General features: G+C 40.0%; 2 protein-coding genes across 6 annotated transcripts; both read right to left on the bottom strand.

Moving 5' to 3' along the window:
• Positions 1 to 4,468: 4,468 nt before the first annotated feature.
• Positions 4,469 to 6,577, bottom strand: LOC115577995 (putative nuclease HARBI1). The gene is made up of 3 exons (XM_030410855.1): positions 6,422 to 6,577; positions 5,103 to 5,805; positions 4,469 to 5,016 (listed from the first exon to the last, which is right to left on the bottom strand). Exons 1-3 carry the CDS (start codon positions 6,575 to 6,577, stop codon positions 4,640 to 4,642), a joined length of 1,236 nt encoding a protein of 411 aa, XP_030266715.1. The 3' UTR covers positions 4,469 to 4,639.
• Positions 6,578 to 11,495: 4,918 nt separating this feature from the next.
• On the bottom strand, positions 11,496 to 18,386 carry LOC115577999 (uncharacterized). 5 transcript variants are annotated; one of them, XM_030410859.1, is made up of 6 exons: positions 18,317 to 18,386; positions 16,780 to 16,835; positions 13,924 to 14,383; positions 13,630 to 13,698; positions 12,836 to 12,973; positions 11,496 to 11,831 (listed from the first exon to the last, which is right to left on the bottom strand). In XM_030410859.1, exons 2-6 carry the CDS (start codon positions 16,785 to 16,787, stop codon positions 11,649 to 11,651), a joined length of 858 nt encoding a protein of 285 aa, XP_030266719.1. In that variant the 5' UTR covers positions 16,788 to 16,835; positions 18,317 to 18,386; the 3' UTR covers positions 11,496 to 11,648. The 5 variants fall into 5 exon arrangements, with proteins under 5 accessions (XP_030266719.1, XP_030266721.1, XP_030266723.1 ...); XM_030410861.1 differs by lacking the exon at positions 18,317 to 18,386 and adding an exon at positions 17,857 to 17,955; XM_030410863.1 differs by lacking the exon at positions 18,317 to 18,386 and adding an exon at positions 17,139 to 17,210.
• Between the last annotated feature and the right edge of the window lie 743 nt (positions 18,387 to 19,129).

The following is a 19,129-nucleotide window of genomic DNA, read 5'->3' as shown; positions in this document are numbered from 1 at the left end:
CAATTATGAACAAATAATTTAAAAAGAACTCATAAATTAACTAAATAACAACAGCTATAATGTAAGGATTGTCCTCTGGAGCGGAAAAGAGACTCTCCATCCTCTCTGCAGCCTCATGTCCTCCTTCATCCTCCTCCTCCTCTTCCTCCTCGGTCCTGGCTGCCTCTCCTCCTCCTCCTCATCGTCTTCATCCTCCTCCTCCTGGTCACTTGGCCCTGGTGTGTCCTCAGGGATAGAGGCAGTTAGGACAGGGGGGGCAGTGGAAGGCCTCTGTCCTAACACCTCATCCATGAGGGCTAACCAGGTCCAGTAGCTGCGCTGGGCCTGCGGCTGACCCTCTGCTGTCCCTGGATATCTGCAATCCTAAGGCAGTGGAAAACAATCACGTCAGCAAAGTATTTATTAACTTGCAGGGTAAAACAAATATAATTTAGTTTCCACATCATCATTCAAACGTGCAGCTACTTTGTATTTGTTCTTTAAATGGTACCACTTGTTTCTGGCCTGCTGGGCTCGACCTTCCCCTGCAGGCCCTTTGTTTCCAGAACTGTTCTCAACACAGAGAGAAGCAAGAGAAAAGGTCAATACAAGATCACATGAACACAGGGATGCAAAGATTTACAGACAGTGACACCACGACAGAGACATGGGCCATTTATAATTTTTTTTATTACTGCCTTACTTCCATCCAGTCAGCAGAGTGTTTCACACTGTGAACAAATGCTGTTCTGATCTCAGACAGTGATGAAGCTCTCTGTTGATCTCTAAAACAGAAAGAAGTGTAAAAGATGTTTTGTTTTATGTCAACCGACTAAAGGGTTCGATTACAGCAAACATATTATCATCATAAGGAAAATCCTAAACTTAGCTCTTTATTTAATTCAAACGTTTAACTAGACCATACAGCTTTATAGTCTGGAAATAAAGCAGGGATCACAGCATGATTTGAATCTGTTCATCTTGGTCTGTTTATGTACATGAATTAAAAATAGTCTAGAACAGCAAACGGCATCAAGTGCTACTTTGGTTATGTAGTTTTCTCAACGACATAACCCTACTTTCTTATATTCAATGAAAATTAAGCAATAACACAATATCATACAAGACTTCTTTAAAAAAAAACATTTCATTAAATGGCTAATATACAAGACAAAAAAAGGTCACAAATTACTATTCCTTCCGGGATTCGAACCCCAGGCGCCTGTATGACAAGCATTTGCGCTGCCACCTATACTACCTTTTGTATTGTGTGCTCTGTACAGGGTTTCTGCAGACTTGAACAAGTCAAATTTAAGCCTTTTTAAGACCTTTTTAAGACCACTTTCAACGAAATTTAAGACCTACACGAAGTCCGAAAAAGCAAAGAAAAATAAAGTCCCCGAATTACTTTCAAAAATAACTAAATATATTGCCATTCACAGAGCAATTACACAGTTATTATAGTTTTAAAATTTCATTAGTTTTTATTTTAATTTGTATTTTCAGTTTGCATTTTATTTCAGTTTAGTTTGAATTAGTTTAACAAGTGATTAAGTAGCTGTAGTTTAGTTTTTATCTGGGAATTTAATTTATTAACTATAATAGCCCTGGGTTTTTCTTTATATATTTATTTATCATTTATTTTGTACACAAACACCAGGATTATTATACATGTGCGTGCGCGCACACACACACACACACAAACTGTACACCAGAGGGGAACCCTCTGGGCCTTCTAGGTATTCAGTCAGTGGCGGTTCTAGACCAGTTTTAATAGGGGGGCCAGGTTGGGGACGGCTTTTTTGTTAGGGGGCACATACAACCCGGAAAAAAAGATAAATCTCTGACCCTGATGTCCACTACAAGGGACAGGTTATAAACAATAAATCAATAACATTTTTGAAAATCATCTTGGTGATATGTTTATTACATCCCAATTATTTAAATTCTGTATAAAGATATGTTTTTCTTTCTGGTCTCAGGAGGATATGCTGACCTTGCATGTCACATGTAGGACTCTGGCTATTATTTTTATTGCTTTGTTTGATTGCTTATTGCAAATTGTGGCCCGATGGTCCTAGTGTAGGCCCAGGGTCCAGGGCCACGGTTTGCCACTGCTGTACACACACACACGGTGTTCAAAATCCAAAGCACCTCCGATTTCAACGTCAGAGTTGAGATGAAGAAGGTTTGAATGTCGCTTGACTACGAGACGTCAGAATTCGGGTTGAGCAGAAGTGGACGAACTTAGACCGGGAACTGGTGACAAAGGCATACAGCAGTGTGTGATAGCATGACTTCACTGGAGACTTTTAGAAGCTAACCGGTGTTTTTCTGATTTTGTGTGTGACACCAGCGCTTTCACACCGAGTGTGCCCAATTTGAGGGTCCTCTTGCAGAGCGTGCACTGCGCTTCAGATTCATTATCAAGTACGGCTTTTAAACCAACTGAAATCTGGATGTTCAAGCCAACACTTGTTAAATACACTTTCACATAGTTGTAGCAGACTCCGCAGTCGAAGTCTTGGCCGTTTCCCAATATGCGTTCTTCTCCGTACTTCTGTTCTTGTGGACTTGAGAAACGTCATCAGCTTTGGACCAAGTACCGTTCCAATTCAAAGTTCGCATCGGGCCAAGTACGGTCGAATACCCCGGAGACGTTCTTGCCCCGCCCATTTCATCGAGGATGCATCGGTGGAAACTTGTGTGTACCTTGGACAGTTAGGTATCCCAGAAGGCACGTCGTTATAGCAATGGCAGAGGAGAGGACCCACAACTGTAAGTTACACGTTTTACACGTTTACTGATTTAGGGTCACGAAATGTAAGTTTTATTTTTTTTTGTACGAGAATGTAATTGTTATAAGTGCAAATTAGTGCTGTTATTGATTCATTACTGCAGCACGTAGTTTTTGCTTCGACGTGGTAGCCCCGCTAACAGCTATCGTACTCCGCTAGCTGCTAGCAAATTGGCCCATGTGCTTAGCATTACTGCTACCCCGCTAATTACAGCCGTGTCCTGGCGTGACCCTCTGAAATCAGCCGCCCGCTGGCTAACGTTATGTATCGTTGTAGTGGTACAACGTGATCGTTCACTTTGCATTTAATGGGCAAGTGTCTGAAACGAAATACTTTAGGTTTTATGATACAGGATTAATTGGTCTGTCTGGGAGGCGAGGGTTTTATTTAAGTTTTTATATTTTATTTTATTTAACCTAAAGCACTTGTCGCCGACCAAAACGTGTAACGTTATCCTCTCATACTCCCTGTTGTTCCCTATTAGTTTGACTACTTAAACACATCGGGGTGTAAAATAAACGGTATTGTGCATTAAATCTGTTGACTGTAATTTCGTTCAAGGGACAGCTGAGGAGACCCGGGCCCTCATTAAGTGGCGCGGAGAGAATGAGGCCCTCTTCACGGGGCGCAAAAACTCTGCCAGGAACAGATGGGAGTGAGTATAATATTTTCATCATTGCCTGTGTATCTGGGGAAGGGTTCGAATTTGTTGGTCTTAAACCATATTATGGAGGGAGTATGCCATTAAATATATATATGTATTCCAAGGGACTTTGTCACAATCAGTGGCCTGGCAATAACCGCCAAACAGGCCAAGAAAAAGTGGAACAACTTAAAGGACAAGTACAAGGTACCAATTATATATTTGCGTTTAAAATGTGATGGATTCTGTTGGATTTTTCTGTTTTTTTTTTTTTAATTACTTGATTTTAATTTCTCAGGTCATAAATTAAACCAAACAAAGAATTTCAGTGTCACACTGAATGACTGATGAATAACTTACTTATAGGAGTTAAAAGACCCGCCAACAGGCAAAGGGGTAGAGGCCGGGAGTGTGACCGCTGCCACCTGGCCGTGGTACAGCCTGATGAATGCTGTACTCCAGGGGCAGCATGCTGTTAATCCGCCCCTGGTTGTAGCAAGTGCCACACCAGGTGGCGTGGTTAGCACCCCGGCCTCTACCTCTACTGCAGAGGAAGAGGCAGGAGAGGACGTGATAGAGGAGAGGAGGCCAGGAAGAAAGAGGAAGAGAGAGAGTGATTTGATGGACTTTTTAAAAGAGCGAGCAGAGAGAGAGGATGAGAGAGAGAGAGAGGCATTGGTGAGGGAGGAGGAGAGGGAGAGGGCAGCAGCGGACAGGGCTGAGAGATACCTCTCACTGTTTGAGAGACTTATTAATAAGTTTTAATTGTAATATTTGTTGTTCTGTTATTAAATTTGAAATGTTTAAATGTGTTTAAGACAATTCATATTTAAGAGATACTGTACATATTCACAACAAAAACAAAATATTAGTGTGTAATTATTTACATTTATCCAAAAAAGAACATTGGATATATTATTTACAGTTGTGTTTAAATTAGAATGAACCAAACCAATACAATAAAATGAAACAAAACCGATTACATTGAAAAGAATAAATAAAAATAGTTATTTACAGTAATTTCATTGAATTTAAATTTGGGCTAACCAGAAAAAAAATATGTACATCATATTTACATAGTTTACATATTTACACCTATACAAATCTATATTCATTTGATTTACACAATATATACATTGATATCTGATCATATTTACATATTTACACACTCCCAGGTGAACATGACTACATCCAGAGAGAGAGAGTGAATAATTACTCTCTAGATGTAGTCATGTTCACCCAGACATGCAGGCAGATCCTGAGGTGCAGAGAGCTGGGCTGCCAGATGCCCTCGGACCTCCCTCCCTGACAGGCCCCTTTCGTCCCCCTCTGCATTGCCCGGGCCATCTCTGCCATCTGGGACCTCCGCCATCTCTCCCTCATCCTGCTCCTGCTCCTCCTCCAGGATATCATGGGCTGCCACACAGATGTTTTGGAGGACGCAGCAGGCCCCAACCACCTTTGGGGCGAACACAGGCCGGATCTCCAGGGCCCTCAGAAAAATTGAGCGCCACCTTGTCTTGAGGATGCCAAAGGTGCGCTCAATGACATTCCTTGCCCTTGCGTGGTGCCTGTTGTAGCGGCCTTCAACTTGACCTGTTCAAATTGGAAAGAAAATGTACAGTGTATTGTGAAGTGACATAATAACCTGTATGTGTGTGTGTCTATGTGTGTTTTCTTACTTGCTACAGGCTGGCGATACGGGGTCATGATGGCAACAGGGCGCTGCAGGCATGGGTACCCTCCATCTCCCAGCAGGAAGTATCCTGCAGGTGGGTACAGGGCCTGGCTGTACATGGGTGACCTTCGGAGGACAAGTGCATCATGCACTGACCCTGGCTGTCCAATGTAAACATCGAGAAAAGAGCCTTTGGCATCACACATCCCCTGGAGGATGATGGATGGGAACAGCTTTCTGTTTATACAGCTTCTTTTCTGTGGCTCTGCAGGAGGAACAATCCTGATATGGCACCCGTCGATGGCACCAGGAGCAGCCCGAAATGCCTCATGGTTGGCAAGCTGAGCAAAGCCAGCCCCCACCTCTGCCATCTCCTCAGCCCTGGGAAAGTGGATGACTCTTGGGAGGATGGTCATCATGTCATCCACAACGCGGTGCACAATCCTGCACACTGTGGCCAGTGGAATGGAGAAGACGTTGGAGGTGACCCGGTACGATGCTCCACAGGCAAGCCAGTACAGTGTCACCAGCACCTCCAGCAGATGACTCCATCCATGGCTCTTCTCCCGTGGCAACATCTGAAGCAGCATGGTGATGCTGTTCCTGGAGAGACGGAACGCCGGCTTCACCTCAGCCCCAGAAAAGAATGTGGCCAGAATAGACACCTGGTCATTCAGCTGTGCATACATACGCACAGGGCCTTGGTCCTGTTTCAGAGGAGATACACATTTTAGAATTCATTTATTATTATTATTTATTATTATGATATAGTATGACATTATCTATTATGATGAAGTCTCTTTTTAATCATGTAGTTATTATGAATTCCCTTTTTAATCTATTTATTATGGTTTTGTATTTCATATTTATTGAAAATGTATTTATTAAATTGTGTTCACAATGTCCCACCCTGTCAATCAAATGCCTTAAAGACATTTATATTAAGGTTTTTTCACTTTATATTCAGTTGCTTTATTTCCCGTTTTGAAAACCATTACAAATGTTGTACAAGGTCTTTCAGATTGAATATCAACATCTTCGTGTTTGAGTGCTAAGACAGAGGGCAGGTAAGTGTGTAGGGTATAGGCTGAGGGTTATTATTGAACTATTAAAAGTAGTTAATTATGGGTTAATTTATTATTATTAATTTTAATGACAGGGACCACATACAATAAACACACTGATAGACTTGAAATATTACATGGTAAAGTGAATAAACCTATATGATGTTGTAGTTGAACAATTAACACTAATTCTACAAAAGCTTATGTCATTTTTGTGAAAATTAGGACTAAATAGAGTATGGTGACTACACAAACTAACCAATTCAGCGAGGCATGCCAGGATGGCACGCCTCCTCTCCGTCCTTCGCCGAATGGCGGCTGTCCTCTGGCGGATGCTCCTCCTCAAACGACCCCCTTCCTCTTCCGCTTCCTCATACATTACCCCGGCGATAATAGCAGTGACCAACTGCGCCATGTCGTCAATTGGGCAACGTATGTTAACAGTAACAAAAATAACAAATCTCTCTTTTTTCTGCTGCGTCACTGCTCTCCACTACAACAATAAACCCCACAATATTTTCCCGCCTCTCGGCCTTTATATAGGCACGTTTCTGAAATTCTATATTCATATTCGTATAAAAAGGAAACACTATATTATATCAACATATAATATGTAATAAAATATACAAATGAGACGGAGTTGTTTTTTATATTGTTTTTTTATATGGTTTTTTTTTTTTTAACCAGTGAAAATAACCGGAAGTTGAAATGCCGCAACCAGCGAAGATTACGTACGTACGTCAAGTACGTTCCTGTTCCAATTACAGAAAGACCGCCCTCCTGTTCTCCCGTCCTTCCGTCCCCCGGGAGTTCGTTCTTCCAACTGAACTCCACAAGTCCATACTCCCGGAGTTCACAAGTTCGAACTTGGCGTACTTGGTATTGAGAAACGGCTTTTCTGGAACTGGTGAAGCGTGCGGCGATAAATTCCGACCGGGCTGTTGGCAAAATGCCACTTACGTTCCTTCATACTTCAGAAAGAAGTACAACGCACTGAGCCGACTGTGAGTCTCACCAGTACATTTCCCCGAAACAAAAAAAAAAGGGGAAAAAAAGGCGACGACGGAAGCGATAAATGAATGTACATATTTAAGACCTGACTAAGTGTAATTTAAGACCTATGTGCAAAATATGGGCGTATTTAAGACTTTTTAAGGCCTAAAATTGAGATTGTCAAATTTTAGACTTTTTAAGACTTTTTAAGACCCCGCGGAAACCCTGTCTGTAACTGTGTTGCTGTTCCGGTCGTGCCGCTAACGTTATGTCCTCCAGCAAGACGAACGAAAAAACGAAAACTATGAATTATCTTTCTGACTGCTTCTCTCTGATTCCTCCAAACAGTTTCTTTTCTTTCAGAAATGTGCTTACATGTCCTTTGAAACCGATTCCAATATCGCTGAAAACTCTACATACAAGTATTTTTTGTTTACGGTTGTATAAATGTGAGAATGAAATTTGGGAACTGTTATTGGACTAACCTGCTGTCAATCTTGTATTCTGGTTGGTGATTGGTAAGGGAGGACGTCCTCCTTTAGCGCGTCATTTTACGTGGCTTAGCCAATCATAAATCAGCATGAAAAAATCCTTAATGCATTGAGTGAATGGAAGGAGATCTCTCCCACGGAGGACAGAAGCGTGTGTGTATATGTATGCATATGTATGTATATATATATATATATGTGTATATATATATATATATATATATATATATATATATATATATATATATATATATATATATATATATATATATTTAAGAAAGAGTAACTGGTTGAAATAAATCATTACCAAATATCAGTATCATATATATACACTACTCACAATAAGTTAGGGATATTGTGAGAGACTCAGTGGATTTCATACATACGGTGTTTGTTTCACTTCAGAGAGTTTTGGGATAGGGAGGCAATTGTATTGGGGTGATAGACACACCTCATTTGTGTTTTCCACGTAATGGTCTCACTGTGTACAGTGTGCCTTACATATTGGGGCCAATACCAAAAACTAAAAGACAACCCCTTTCAATTTCAACATTCTGTGGGTATAAAAACCTGGTACTGTCAGTAAATCATTCCAAGTTCATCATTCAAACAGCCATGAACACACAACGTCACTTAACGGACGAGCAGCGCCACCTGGCCATAGTGCGCCTTCGGGTCGGTGGCAGGTAGTCAGATGTTGCTCGTGAACTTGGTGTGTCTCAAAGTTTCATCAGCAGACTTGCATCAAGACACAGAACTACTGGCAGAGTTCGTGACAGACCCAGGAGTGGAGCCCCACTAGTGACAGACCGCAACGATGACCAGTACCTAAGAACCTATGCACTCAGACATCGTTATGCAACTGCCACACAGCTGCAGGCCCAGTTACGAGATGTGAGGGGTACTAGGGTTTCCAGACAAACCATTCGAAACCGACTCCATTGCTTTGGCTTGAATGCCAGACGACCATTGCATGTGACTCCACTGACACCAAGACACCGCCGTGAACGTTTGCAGTGGGCACAAAACCATGTGACCTGGACAATGCAGCAGTGGTCTACCGTCCTGTTCACTGATGAGTGTCGGGTCACCTTGCACAGAAATGATGGTTGTTAGCGTTGCTGGAGAAGGCGAGGTGAGCGATACGCCGAGATCAACATGGTCCCCAGGGTTCCCTTTGGTGGAGGAGGTGCAACAGTCTGGGCAGGCATCACCAGTCAGCGCAAAACAGATTTGGTTATTGTAGATGGCTCAGTCACTGCACATTCTTACCTCAGAGACATCATAGAACCCATCATCATCCCCCAATTCTGCCAGCACACCCCCAACTTTCTGTTCATGGATGATAATGCTCCACCACATCGTGCCAGAATTGTCACAGCTCGACTTCAGGAAGTCGGAGTGCCTCATATGGTATGGCCAGCAATGTCCCCTGACCTGAACCCCATAGAGCACGTCTGGGACCAGCTGAAGCAAAGACTGGATGATCGTACCCCACCCCCACATGACCTGGCAGAACTGCGTGTAGCACTTGTGGAGGAGTGGAACGCATTGCCTTAGAACAGCGGTCCTCAATAGGCGGCCCCCGGGCCGCATCCGGCCCGCCGGCCTCCTGTATGTGGCCCCCGAACTATTATTCCTTCACTATGTGTTTTGGTTGGGTCAGCACATGTATACCGGGACTTGTCTCCATGCCAACGATACACAGACAGAGCGCAACTTTTAACTTTCACTTTCGTTTTCAGAGCACTTCGCGTATTCACATTTTGCTGGTGGTAAGAGATTGAATATGGCGTGTTTCCAAATAAACTGTTATGACAAAGTGGACAGTGATAATCGGCAACTCGCAGAAATAGGATCTTCAAAGTTGCATTTATTATGCCTCCAACCGGGACAATCTCCACGTATCTAGCAGTTTTAAATCCTTCGTCTTACGTTACCACCTTGCGCAGTTTGAGCAAGTTTTAGCTAGCGATCTCATGTATATTCAATGTTGCAAGTAGCGTAACGGACGGGGAGTTTCTCCCGGCAAACACCCTTTCACTCACGGTGCCAAAATTTGTATCATCCTTGTTAAAACACCATTTAATCACAGAACAAAGGACGTGAAATAACCCACAACCATCTTACATATCATCTTATTCACAAACACATTCACGAACCATAATTACACCAACAACAACAGAATACCCAAGATCCATTGCGCCACAGTCCACAAGTGGCGTTACAATATGCCAGGAGAAGCTGTGATGAAGATTTCCAATTTGAAACGGCATTATGAGACGAAGCATAGGAATTTTGAAGAGACATTTCCTCAAAATTCAGAGATAAGCAAAACACAAATAAATGCATTGAAATCGTCATATCAAGCTGCAAGCAGGATTCTTGTCACATCTATGTCACAATAAAATAAAATAATGCATGACTGAAGTGATGGACACAATGTTTGAAGGCAAACCAAAAGAGGAAATATTCAACTACGTATTTTAATTTATGTTAAAATGGAAATTATATTTTATTTTAGCTCGGATTTTGTTGTTTAGAATGAAAAGGACATTTTGTTTTGAATATGACAGTATTATTGCATGTGGCCTGACCGACCTCAATACATGGACCTCTGAGTCATTCAAAAAAATCTTTGTGGCCCTTTAAGATTTGTATTTGAGTACCCCTGCCTTAGAACAACATCATGAGGCTAGTGAGGAGCATGAGACGTCGCTGTCAAGCTGTCATTGCGGCAAATGGTGGAAACACCCGCTACTGACATTGTCAATTTTTGTTATTTGGGGCTATCCTTGTTATTGTCTAAATTTTTGGGGTAATAAATATTAAACTAATGAAAATGGTGTTTCTTCTCATTTATTATTAGTAATATCAAAGGGAACTTTTACTTATTTCATTAAAATTCAGACCAAATAGGAAAAGCACTCATGTAAATAACAATATCCCTAACTTATTGTGAGTAGTGTGTGTATATATATATATATATATATATATATATATATATATATATGTGTGTATATGTATGCATATGTATATATATATATATGTATATATATATATATATATATATATATATGCATATGTATATATATATATATATATATGTATATATATATATATATATATATATATATATGTATATATATATATATATATATATATATATGTATATATATATATATATATATATGTATATATGTATATATATATATATATATATGTATATATATATATATATATATATATATATATATATATATATATATATATATATATGTATATAAATACTTATAAGATACTTATGTGACTGATCTGTCTCCACACTCCTTCTGGTGGCACTACTAGGCTTACTACATGAGATATTTTCAGCAGTGTAGTGCAATGCATTATACTTTCATTCATTTCAGTAATTTTTCATCTTTTCATCTATCTTTTAGTCTTCCTCCTCTGATTTCTGCTCCTCCTCTTCTTTCTTCTACTCCTTCTGCTAGTAAAATATTTAGCTTCGTTCAGCTCATTTTCCACTTCTTTTTTCAAATGTCAAAACTCCTCTGTCATGGCACTTACACATTTTCTTATGCCTTTTCAAAAATTAGCCTTTAGGCGGAGATTTTTTTGTGTGGCCTTGTTGTTTGTTGTCTGTGTTTGTCAGAAAATGTAATAAAAATTTGATTTAAAAAAGAACCTTTTCCCCACTTTTTCCTTTTCCCTTCATTACAATAAAGACAATTAAGCACTAACAATAGAGTACTTAAACTGTGACTGAGTACCAGTGACTTCATAAAAATGTTGAGTGAGTATAATGTTTAATAACATATTTATTGAAAAAAAAAAATGGAATATGCACAACACAGAAGAACTATGGAACTAGAACTAACGTATAACAATAATTCAACAGATTAACAAAAAATATTCATGAACAAAAAAACAGAACATTCCCCCCCATTCCCCCAGCACCCTGTTCACTACTCTTCTGCAATCATGATCACCTCAACTATCTCGTCACCCTGTCTTCAAGATAGCTATAATTGGCCCACTCTTGAGTTGGTGGTCAAATGGTCCCCACAGCTCCTTGTGAATATTAAGGACTGTATTGTCATTCAGGAGCACCTGGAGGAACCGATTTCCATCTGCCTCCTCCATCACCCCAACGATTTTGGAGCGCTTTTCAACAGTGTCTGGCGTCTGTTGAGAGACGAAATAAACATATGGCATTAGATCAGAATTCTCATTTTGCTAAACAGAATCATCATCAGAATCAGAATACTTTATTGATCCACAGAGGGAAATTGTTTTTGTTACAGGTGCTCCGTGCAAAAGAGGACAGAGAAATACAGCGTGCAAACAAGACATAAATATATATATAAATAAAATATTAAGTAGACAATAATAAAATAAAATAAAGCAATAAAGTAAACAATAAAACAAAATATTGAATAATAAAGTAAGCAACTGGAACAGCCTGCATACACCGCGGCGCATGCACACTACTCTAACGAATAACAAATTGAACAGATTTTCTTTGCCTGATTGAAATTATTTGCCATGGCAGTCAAGTTGGTTGTTACAGTTTTTTCCCACCTCCTTTCTCCCTTACTTGCTTCTTCCTAGTGTGTGTCTGTGTCTGTGGGTGTTGCAACAGAGACACACCTGCATGTCATCATCTCATGAACTCCTGCAAGATCAACCCGGTCTCTTCACTACTTTTGGTCACCATATGGTGACTATTCCTGTTCTTATGTTGCAAAGTATTTGTGTGCTTTTGCTCCAGTGTTTTCAGCAAAACACTTGGATTTTTTTTGGTCTCATGATCGTGTTTTTTCCTCTCTAATGTGCAGTACCCTCAGCACCTCTCCACTCAGCTCCACCTGATCTCTTGTGTGTTTCACCTCCTCACTACCAGATGACTCACCCTCATGCCTGCCCTCCCTTCTCTCAATGTCCCAGCTATAGTTGTAAATAAATACCTCTGAACAGTTCTACTGCCCCCAGCTTCTACAGCATTTTCACTCAAATTAGGTTTAATCTTTTCGCTTACATTTATGAACTTTTCAGTACTCTAGGTAAAATGACATTTTAATTTAAATGTATTTTCAATTTAGTGTCAATACACTTAAACTTGTTTAGATTAAAAAATGTGTGTTTTAAAACTGGGTAAAAAAAAAAACAATACAGAAACAAGACAGTACCACAAAACTTGTGTTTCCCGTCGAGTGGAGAGTTGACACTTTTCCACCAACAAGATGGGTCAGAGTCACTCTTTCCCCGATTGTCAGTTGGTGGAGAGCGGCTTCCCTCCACGGGCAAACACTGATACTCTTGGTACCCTGTTAAAAATAGGGGAATACAGTTGTTTTTTTAAACAGTAACACTTATATACTACCTCTTCCCGCTTTACTTCCTCCTTCATATATCTCCCCTTCTATCGCTTCCTCTTTCTTGTCTCTGTTCTTCCTCCTACTCTTCCTCCTGTAACTGATCTTTATCTTCTCTCATCTTTCTGCTCCTTCTCTTCTTCCACTTGGCTAGTTGTCCTTTCTTTCTTCCTCCTCTTTCTCCATCTCAGCTATAACCTCATCCCCCTCTTTTGCCTCTTCTGTTCCCCTCGTTCTCCTCCCTATGTCTACTTGTCCATAAACCCCTAAATATGTCTGAACTAATCCAGCATCAGTTCCTGTCAATTTGTCCTCAGAAACAGCATGTAGAACATCCTACTACAGTTCAGATATGGGTCAGACATGCACACGTGTAGACGCACACACAATTTGTTTTTCCTGTACTCCTTCTCCCCTTCTGTCTCCCTCTCCCTTCCTTTTCCTTATCTCATCTGCCTCCCTCCTCCCTCTCCCATCCTGGCTCTCTCTATTTCCCCCTCCCATCTTTTGTTCATTTTCTTCTGTCATTCTGCCCCTTTCTCTTCCCTATCTCCTCTTCTTCTTCCCCATCTCTACCTGTCCATGAACCATACAAATTTACAACTTACCTTCTGCACTTTCACTTTTTTCATAGGGACAAAGTCCCTCCCCACCTTCACTTTCCTGACAGTTGAAGCCTGAATGACAAAATGAGAAGATTCAATTATGATAATTCTTTTAATCATAAATAGAAGTCTTGGTCTTATCAACCAACAGACAATTAACCTCTGAACACAGACACAAAGGTTATTGTTGTCAAAAAACCCATGTATTACAGGAATAAATGCAAAGTGCATGCCACAGTACTATGGCTTTTACTGCCACTTTATTGTCTTAATACTAGAAGCAATTAAAAAACTTGCCTCCACAACCTGGCCCTCAATTGACCTCAGGCCCTGCCTGGTCTCCCACTCGTCTGCAGGGATGAGGGGTGAAGGTGGGTTGGCCAACACCTCTGACTCCCTTTTCAGCTCATCTGGCACACGCATGTCGCTGGTCCGAAAAACCATGGTTTTGGCATCAACACATATTATATAAGGGGGTTCACTTTTTGTCAGGCCGTAGCCCCTGACAATGTAAGTATTGCCGGCTCTCATCTTATTGGCAAACTGCTCAAACACTGTAAATTTAGCCAGTGTCTGTCCATCGGTCACTACTGCAACTTTGTTAACTTTCCGGGCTCCTACCTGCACAGTGCTTTGGCTGAAATCCCATGTAATTACACAGGGTGAATTGGTGAGTTGCAGGACAGCGAGTTTTAATGGTGGGTGCTGACAATACGGGTTCTCCATTTTCGTGGTTAAAACGTCTTGAAGAGCCGATCTGAAACAACAAAAAACACACATGACATGAGTTAGTATCAAAAGCCCAAACGAAAATGGAAGGCCTTGTTAGTCTGTCTGCTTTAGTGTCCCAAATGACTATTGGTGGTGTACTGTAATGATTACTTGGGCTTTTGGTAAATATATTAAACTCTGTAAACTTGTTAATACAGGGCCCAGACTTGCTGAATCCATCATGGCTATTTAATTGTTCAACATGTGTTATTTGGGCATATTGTTAGCAGTAACCACGAAGTAATGTAGCAGTATTTTTTTACTCTACACTGACGGTAATAATATATTATTTAAAATCAAGATAACTAACATGTAATATATTCCATTTCAAAAATAATGTTAAAGTTGTTAAAGTTAAAAGTTTTGTATTTCTGACAGTACATAGGAGTATCTGAGTTGTAAAAAACTGTCTACAAAAACTCACAGAGCTTGTATTTACTTGGTAAAGAAGCAATGATAACAGAGGACACACCTGAAGGTAAAAACATTGAGAAATAGAATAACCAACTGAATCTGGACAACTAAAAGTAATTTCATGTTTTAATCTTGTGAGACACTTCAGACACAACTGAAACACCTACAACAGGTCATATGATCTGATATATAATTCCACCTTTTTTCTATTTTTTTAATTTGTATTTTTTGTTCAAATGCAGCCACATATAGATAGATAAATATATAGATAGATAGATAGATAGATAGATAGAATACAAGACAATCAGAAATACAAAATACAATAACTGTACATACATATACATATATGTACACAAAATACATATAACTGTACATTTAGTTTATTCACCATTTGGGCATTGTTCAGTGGCAACAAAAGTTTAATGTGATGAATCTGTCATTATTTTTGAACCAGTGATTTTGGTGGAATACAATATTATACATTTACATTTAAGACATTAAGCAAACACTTTTGTTCGAAAGTGACTTATAATAAGTGCATTTGTACTATTTATTATACCAAATAATGAACCCTTTTGCAGTGACAATATACGGTAGTTAAATATTGTAATTGTTATTTAAATTAATATATACATTATAACAAAATAAGGGTCACAGAATTTAATGTAGGAACAAACACCTTTGTTCCGTGTTTGCACCCGGTTGTTTTTAGAGTTCCTTTTGTCCATCGTTATGTGTTGCAGTTGCAAACGAGCCCCGTACAAAACAACATTTTGTTCCGATAAAATTAGTTTCTCACATAAGTTTTGAAAGATGTACAAAAGCGTAATTTCTGTTTTCTCCACTGAAATAAAGTATCTGTATTTTGCAACACAATTCACATAGGGTGACAGAATTTGGTGTGACACCGGAACATTTGTGTTCCCTGTTTGCACCCCGATGTTTTGCGACTTCCTGGTGTCTTCAGGCAGCGTGGAGATCATCGTTAGACGTCATACTTGCCCCCTACAAAATGGATTTTTTTTTCCGATAAAAAGGACTTTCAGAGGTAAGTTTTGCAACATGCATTGTAAGGAAGCGTGATTGTTGCATTGTTTAGTTCCCTAAAGTAAATGTAGTATTTGTATTTTGCAACGATTTTGTTGAGCCTCTGTAATGCAAGTTGCGCAAGTGTTAAGCTAAGCGTTAGCCCGGATCAAGAAAGCTTATTTAGTCCATAGTTTAATTGATTAACTACTGTGATGGACTATGCGTAGATTAAAAAATAATTATACGGTTTGCCCCGAAGTTGAGGTTTATTTAATACATAGGCGAAAACGGGAAACATTAACCTATTTTCAAGCGCCATACAGACAACACATAGCGCTCCAGGCACTGTGAATAGAAAAGACCGTAACGCTAGACATTATGATAGTAAGATATATATCCCGCTCCCACCCTCCAACAGCCAATCGTGTGTTTCCTTGAAACGACAAACCAAGCCAACCGTGTTGTTGCATCTTTTTTGCCCAGGATTTTTGCCAAAATGGCTGCCTACTGTCAAGACTTGAGTTAAAGGTCTTCGGTATTATGTTAAATGGCAATATAACATTTTGGCTGTACTCACCCATGTATGTTACAAATGATGAAACATTGAAAAGACACAATTCACATGACTCATGTAACGTTAGTAATAGAATTGTGAAAGCCAACTGTGAAAACTTTGTAGTTAGCTCTACTAACATAAGCTGCTAACGACAACTCAGCCTATGTTGAGCGTTAGAACCTCATTATCTGACTGCCGGTAACTGTCAATTTAGACCAACATTTAGTTGTTACCTAGTTCACGTAAATTAAATGTATATTATTGACACAGTTTTCCGGAGAATGAATGAGTGTTGGCCGAAGTGGCCCAGCTCATCAAAGAAAGTCTGGTGTTCATAAATGAATTTATGGATTAAGCTAGATATCCTTAGCTAAATTACTTACTGGTCCATTGGAGAAATGAATGAATTCTGGTTGTTCAGAAGATGAAGTTCTGCAAGCTGTAATGGGTAGAAAACACGTAGTAAAGAAAATTGAACTTTTTACAACCAAAATTTAAATATTTACAGTCATTTATACCTTTCTGAATAGTTGGAGCAAGAGAGCAAGAGGCTAGTGTAAAGGTTGTAGATAGGTTGTAGATGGATTGTGGATTGTCCGTTCGCACGCACCGGTACTTTAACTGCTACTGTTTATGCGCACGCGATGAACTGTGTGTGTGTGTGCGTGCGTGTGTGTTGTGTATGCTTACTCGGACCATCCTCTGATCTGTAAGATACTTTCAATGACTAACATAGATGTACCAGTATTCAGGGCTTAAAGTTCTCCTCCAAGAGTACCCATCTGCAGTCAAGATGGCCGACAAGGGCGCCGCCATATATCCAATCCATACCGGAAGTCCCAACCGGAAGTTGGAAAATCACCAAAATAAAAGCCGCCATGTACCCAATCCATACCGGAAGTCTCAAGCGGAAGTTAGTTAATCACCAAAATAAAAGCTTAAAAAACACGTACGTTTAACCAAAGACTGTATGGTTAACACATAACATAATTCTATGCATTTTGTGCATTTACATGTTTATCTTAACGGTATAATTGATTAGTTAATTGTCTCGCCACGACTTTATTCAGAAGTTAGTTAGAAGCCTATAACAATCACTAACTTATAATGTTAACATTTCATGGATTTAGCTTCAATATCAACGTTATGAATAAAAATGTGAATATTATGTTTGTGAGGTGGTGGTAGGGGGCACACACACACACACACACACAAACAGTAGGACTGAAGTATAACTAAGAATAAATAAACTGAATTCTCAAATTAAATAGAGAACTGATAAAACGGTCACAACAAATGTCATACTTACTATCAAATTAGTACATGGTAAATGTTAATTTATGTTACTGTTTCATTGATTTACAATTAATATTGATTGTAAATATTAATATTACGGTTATTAAACACAAATACAATGTTTGTGTGTGTGTGAGTATATGTGTATGTGGGGGGCTGCTCACATGTATCATTCACGCTAGACGGGCCCGGTTCTAGGCATGGGCACGGGGGGGGCAAATGCTTCGGCTGCCCCACCAAACCTACCCTGCTTCATTCCGAAAAAAAAAAAAAAAATGCAGCTCAGAGTAATTACAGTACGCGGCTCTTCTGCCAACAGGACCGGGTCTCTCTCTCTTGCCCTGCATACAGTCAGCAGCAGCTTCCCTCGGTTAGCATCACATTAGATACCACGGGCACTCCAGACAGTTTTAGCCGTAGGCTAGTTGTTAGCATGCTTGCTAGCAACTGCCGGTAGTAGCATAGTCCCGTCGGCGGCTGCAGCGGAGTTTGTCTCTGTCCCGCTCACGACATGGGAAGCCTCACAGGGGCCCCGCTGTTACGTTAGTCCTGTTGACCCGCGAGTCTCCCCCACCCCGCCGACTGGATTAAACAACACACGTTAGTGAGAGGAGACTCCATTACCCGTTAATTCAGGTTAGCGCTGCCGGACACTATACTTCCTGGGGTCAGAGCCTTCGACAGCGGCTTCTCTGAGGCTGCTGGCATCAAGCAGGGAGAAAGGCAGGCACACACGACTTTCCAAAGAGCGAGAAAGTGGTACACAATAATATAGAATCAATCAGTCTGTCAAGATTTATTTATTTATTTTTATAGCGCTGTTTACAAAATTGCTTTAGTCACAGATTATAAAGGAACGTTTTTTGCCCCCCCCCCCCAAATTTTCCAACCTCCCTTTACATCTACCACCACCAGTGATCGAGTGGTGATACTGATCATGTGGAAATCGCAAAATAACCGTAACTCCGTATAAGTTGACTGACTAAATACACTATTCTCTAAGAAGTGTTGTTTTGAGACCTAAATGACTAGACTCTCCAAGTCCTTCACATTGTTTAAAAGAATTCTAATCACTATTTATATACCACATATGAGTCTCTATATCACAGTCATGGTTACCCTCTACATACAGTCTACAGTCAAGAACTTTGACATCAGTCTGCATTGTTTTGTAGCGAAATTGCTAATTAAAATGTTCAAAAACGTGCATGGTTTTAAATAATACAAATCTACCTGCATTTTTTTATTTGATTATTTGTTTGCAAAAGTTAACAATGAAGCAATGCCTTCTGGGAATTTCAAGCCTGAATGGAGTAGACAGTCTGCGTGGTGGTTGGTAGTTGGAGATTGGAAATTGGTAGCTGAGATTAGGCTAGCAAAAAAAATGAGTCAAGCGATGGGGGGAGCGGAGACAAAGAGAGAAATCTAAGAGAGCAT

The sequence above is a fragment of the Sparus aurata genome, unplaced genomic scaffold (genome assembly GCF_900880675.1).
Source record: "Sparus aurata unplaced genomic scaffold, fSpaAur1.1, whole genome shotgun sequence".
NCBI classification, from domain to species: Eukaryota; Metazoa; Chordata; class Actinopteri; order Spariformes; family Sparidae; genus Sparus; species Sparus aurata.
The sequence above is the reverse complement of the archived record's forward strand: the minus strand, read 5'-3'. Positions and strand labels throughout refer to the sequence as shown.

What these genes read in the sequence shown, in the direction of transcription:
- LOC115577995 (XM_030410855.1), bottom strand. Translation starts at nt 6,577, where the DNA reads ATGGCGCAGTTGGTCACTGCTATTATCGCCGGGGTAATGTATGAGGAA. An exon ending in TGGCATGCCTCGCTGAATTG is followed by an intron (nt 5,806 to 6,421) that starts GTTAGTTTGTGT and finishes CCTCTGAAACAG; the next exon opens with GACCAAGGCCCTGTGCGTAT. An exon ending in GTATCGCCAGCCTGTAGCAA is followed by an intron (nt 5,017 to 5,102) that starts GTAAGAAAACAC and finishes CAATTTGAACAG; the next exon opens with GTCAAGTTGAAGGCCGCTAC.
- LOC115577999 (XM_030410861.1), bottom strand. An exon ending in TTGAGGGCCAGGTTGTGGAG is followed by an intron (nt 13,699 to 13,923) that starts GCAAGTTTTTTA and finishes TTTGTCATTCAG; the next exon opens with GCTTCAACTGTCAGGAAAGT. An exon ending in AAAAAGTGAAAGTGCAGAAG is followed by an intron (nt 12,974 to 13,629) that starts GTAAGTTGTAAA and finishes TATTTTTAACAG; the next exon opens with GGTACCAAGAGTATCAGTGT.